This window comes from Scylla paramamosain, chromosome 19, assembly GCF_035594125.1.
Source record: "Scylla paramamosain isolate STU-SP2022 chromosome 19, ASM3559412v1, whole genome shotgun sequence".
Taxonomy (NCBI): Eukaryota; Metazoa; Arthropoda; class Malacostraca; order Decapoda; family Portunidae; genus Scylla; species Scylla paramamosain.
In genome coordinates, this window is record NC_087169.1 from 19,633,642 (window position 1) to 19,636,141 (window position 2,500).

The window sequence follows — 2,500 nt, forward strand, 5'->3', positions numbered from 1 at the left end:
ACACAAAAACACATAATTACACTGCACCTGAAAAATCAATAATATTAATAACATCACCATTATGTCAACTATCAGCATCACTCGTAGCTTCGTCATAATTACCTCGAGGAGCAGGTAATTTGCACAGGTTATTCAGGTATAATTAGTTCTTCAGTGAGGTTTCCCTTGCGATATTAAATGTGAAGGAAATGACGGAGGGAGGGAGAGAAATGAAGGAAGTTTTCACCGCTCACTCACACTCGAAGATGGAGGGAGGGAGGGAGGGAGGAAGGGAGGGAGAGGGAAGGAAGTTGAGTGACAGAGAGAGAGAGAGAGAGAGAGAGAGAGAGAGAGAGAGAGAGAGAGAGAGAGAGAGAGAGAGAGAGAGAGAGAGAGAGAGAGAGAGAGAGAGAGAGAGAGAGAGAGAGAGAGAGAGAGAGAGAGAGAGAGAGAGAGAGAGAGAGAGAGAGAGAGAGAGAGACCAACATATAAAAATCAGAGACAACCAGAAACCGATACACACACACACACACACACACACACACACACACACACACACGGATACTCACACTCAACAGACACCTTGGCACGGGCGGACACTGCAGGAGGCACACCGTTGGAAGCCACGCAGAGAAAGGCGCCCCCGTCATCACGTCCCAAGGAGGACATACGTAGGAAGGGACCACCGAACTCCCGAACTGCAGGAATGAAAGGTGTTTAGATTAAGGAGGATGGGAAGATTTAAGGAAGACTGAGGAAGATGTGAGGAAGACTTGGGAAGACTGAGGGAGATGGGCAACATGTGGATGGTATGTGTGTGTGTGTGTGTGTGTGTGTGTGTGTTTACAAAAAATGCTTGTGTTTAGACTGAGGAGGTTGAGAAAGATCTGGATATGTGTGAAGGGGGAGGCAGGTGAGTGCATATAGGTGTGTGTGTGTGTGTCTAGGAAAGGTGAAAAATCCTCTTACACATGGAGTCTTAACAACTAACAAGATAGCAGGACAATTAAGACCCTAATCCATTCAAGCGGGACTCACTTCAGGTACCTAATTAAACAAACAGGCACACATTACCCAAACATTCCCTCACTCAACTAATTAACTAAGGGAGTAACTAAGGGAGCAAATAATTATACAAACCTTGACAACAAACTCTAACACACTTCCCTTCACCACATCAATTTCCTCAAAGGTGAAGTGAACACAACAAACACAACACAAACACAACAAACAGATTAACAGACAACTAACACACAACCAACACACACTTACACAAACGAGACAGAGAGAGAGAGAGAGAGAGAGAAATGTCAGAAAGCAACTACATGTATCAGCAAAACAACACAATTACATTAAGAGAATCATAACACTCAGTAGGGAGAGCGTGGGAGATGAAGAGAAGCCGTGGGAAAGGTGTTTTCAGGCGTGGTAGAACGTGAAGAGTGATTGTGGAAGACCGTGTGTGTGGAAGCATGAGTAGGAGGGAACAGGGGCAAAATGGAATGCGCTTGGGATCACTCGGGTGTTTGTGGGTGTGAGGGGAATACATGAAGGGGAGAACTGAAGGGTATTGGGGTGAGGAGCGGGTAAGAGGGGCGTGGTGGTGTTGGGGTATGGTAGGGAAGCAGGTAAAGGTGAGGGGCGGTAATGCAGGTGAAAGGTCATGCACTTCCAGGTAAAACAATGCATTTTCTTTAAACAAACGGAGAGATGAACGTTCAGGAAAGGAAAAAGACGCACGAGAGGGAAAAATACGAGAGGGAAAAGAAAGATCGGAATGCAGGGCCAAGTAAACACAAATTAAGGAGGAAAAAAGGCTTTGCGAGGAAGAAGAAAAAATGGAGAGGAACGGAAAAAAAAATGACGGAGAAATAAAAAGAAATACAGAAACAGTAAAAAACAGATAAAATAAATACACGGACAAAAAAAAATATACATACAAAAAAATGGTGAGAAAGGGGTAAACGAAGGAAACAAAACTAAAGTTGCACCAAGCACAGAATAAATAAGAGAAAGAGACGAGATAAAACCAAAAAACAATAACACAAACCAGATATAAACGAAAAAAACACAAATCAATAAACAAAACAAAAAAAATAATCAATGGAAAACACTCAACACACCCGCAAAAAAAAAAAAAAAACAATAAACAAATAAACAAACATAACACAAAAAGGAGAGAGGGAAACAGAGACAGAGAGAGAGAGAGAGAGAGAGAGAGAGAGAGAGAGAGAGAGAGAGAGAGAGAGAGAGAGAGAGAGAGAGAGAGAGAGAGAGAGAGAGAGAGAGAGAGAGAGAGAGAGAGAGGGACAAAACAAGCTAGGATGAAAAACCCAGCCATACACAAACACTAGCAGACTTCAATCAGGGAACACGAATTGAGTCTGTGCTGCAGCTAAAATATGCTAAAAGCCCAATTATCTGCATATATCAACAGTAAACTCAACTCTTGTGAAATACTGAACCATGTGTCGTGTGGCCAAAATGTTAAAAGTAAACGTGGAGAGAGAGATCGAAGGTG

At 43.0% G+C, this 2,500-nt stretch overlaps 2 protein-coding genes across 10 annotated transcripts in view; both read right to left on the reverse strand.

Annotated features, from left to right (window-relative positions):
- The window catches only part of LOC135109495 (protein amalgam-like), a 4,118-nt gene extending 3,166 nt beyond the window's left edge, over positions 1-952 (reverse strand). The window contains exons 1-2 of the mRNA XM_064020874.1: positions 949-952; positions 549-677 (exon numbers count right to left, since the gene is read on the reverse strand). Coding sequence (XP_063876944.1) covers positions 549-677; positions 949-952 — 133 coding nt within the window. The remainder of the gene's footprint in view (positions 1-548; positions 678-948) is intronic.
- Positions 549-2,500, reverse strand: part of LOC135109836 (serine/arginine repetitive matrix protein 2-like) — a 285,688-nt gene continuing 283,736 nt past the window's right edge. For all 9 annotated transcript variants that reach the window (XM_064021577.1, XM_064021583.1, XM_064021576.1 and 6 more), the window contains one exon: positions 549-677. The gene's annotated coding sequence lies outside the window, so the exon portion shown is untranslated. The remainder of the gene's footprint in view (positions 678-2,500) is intronic.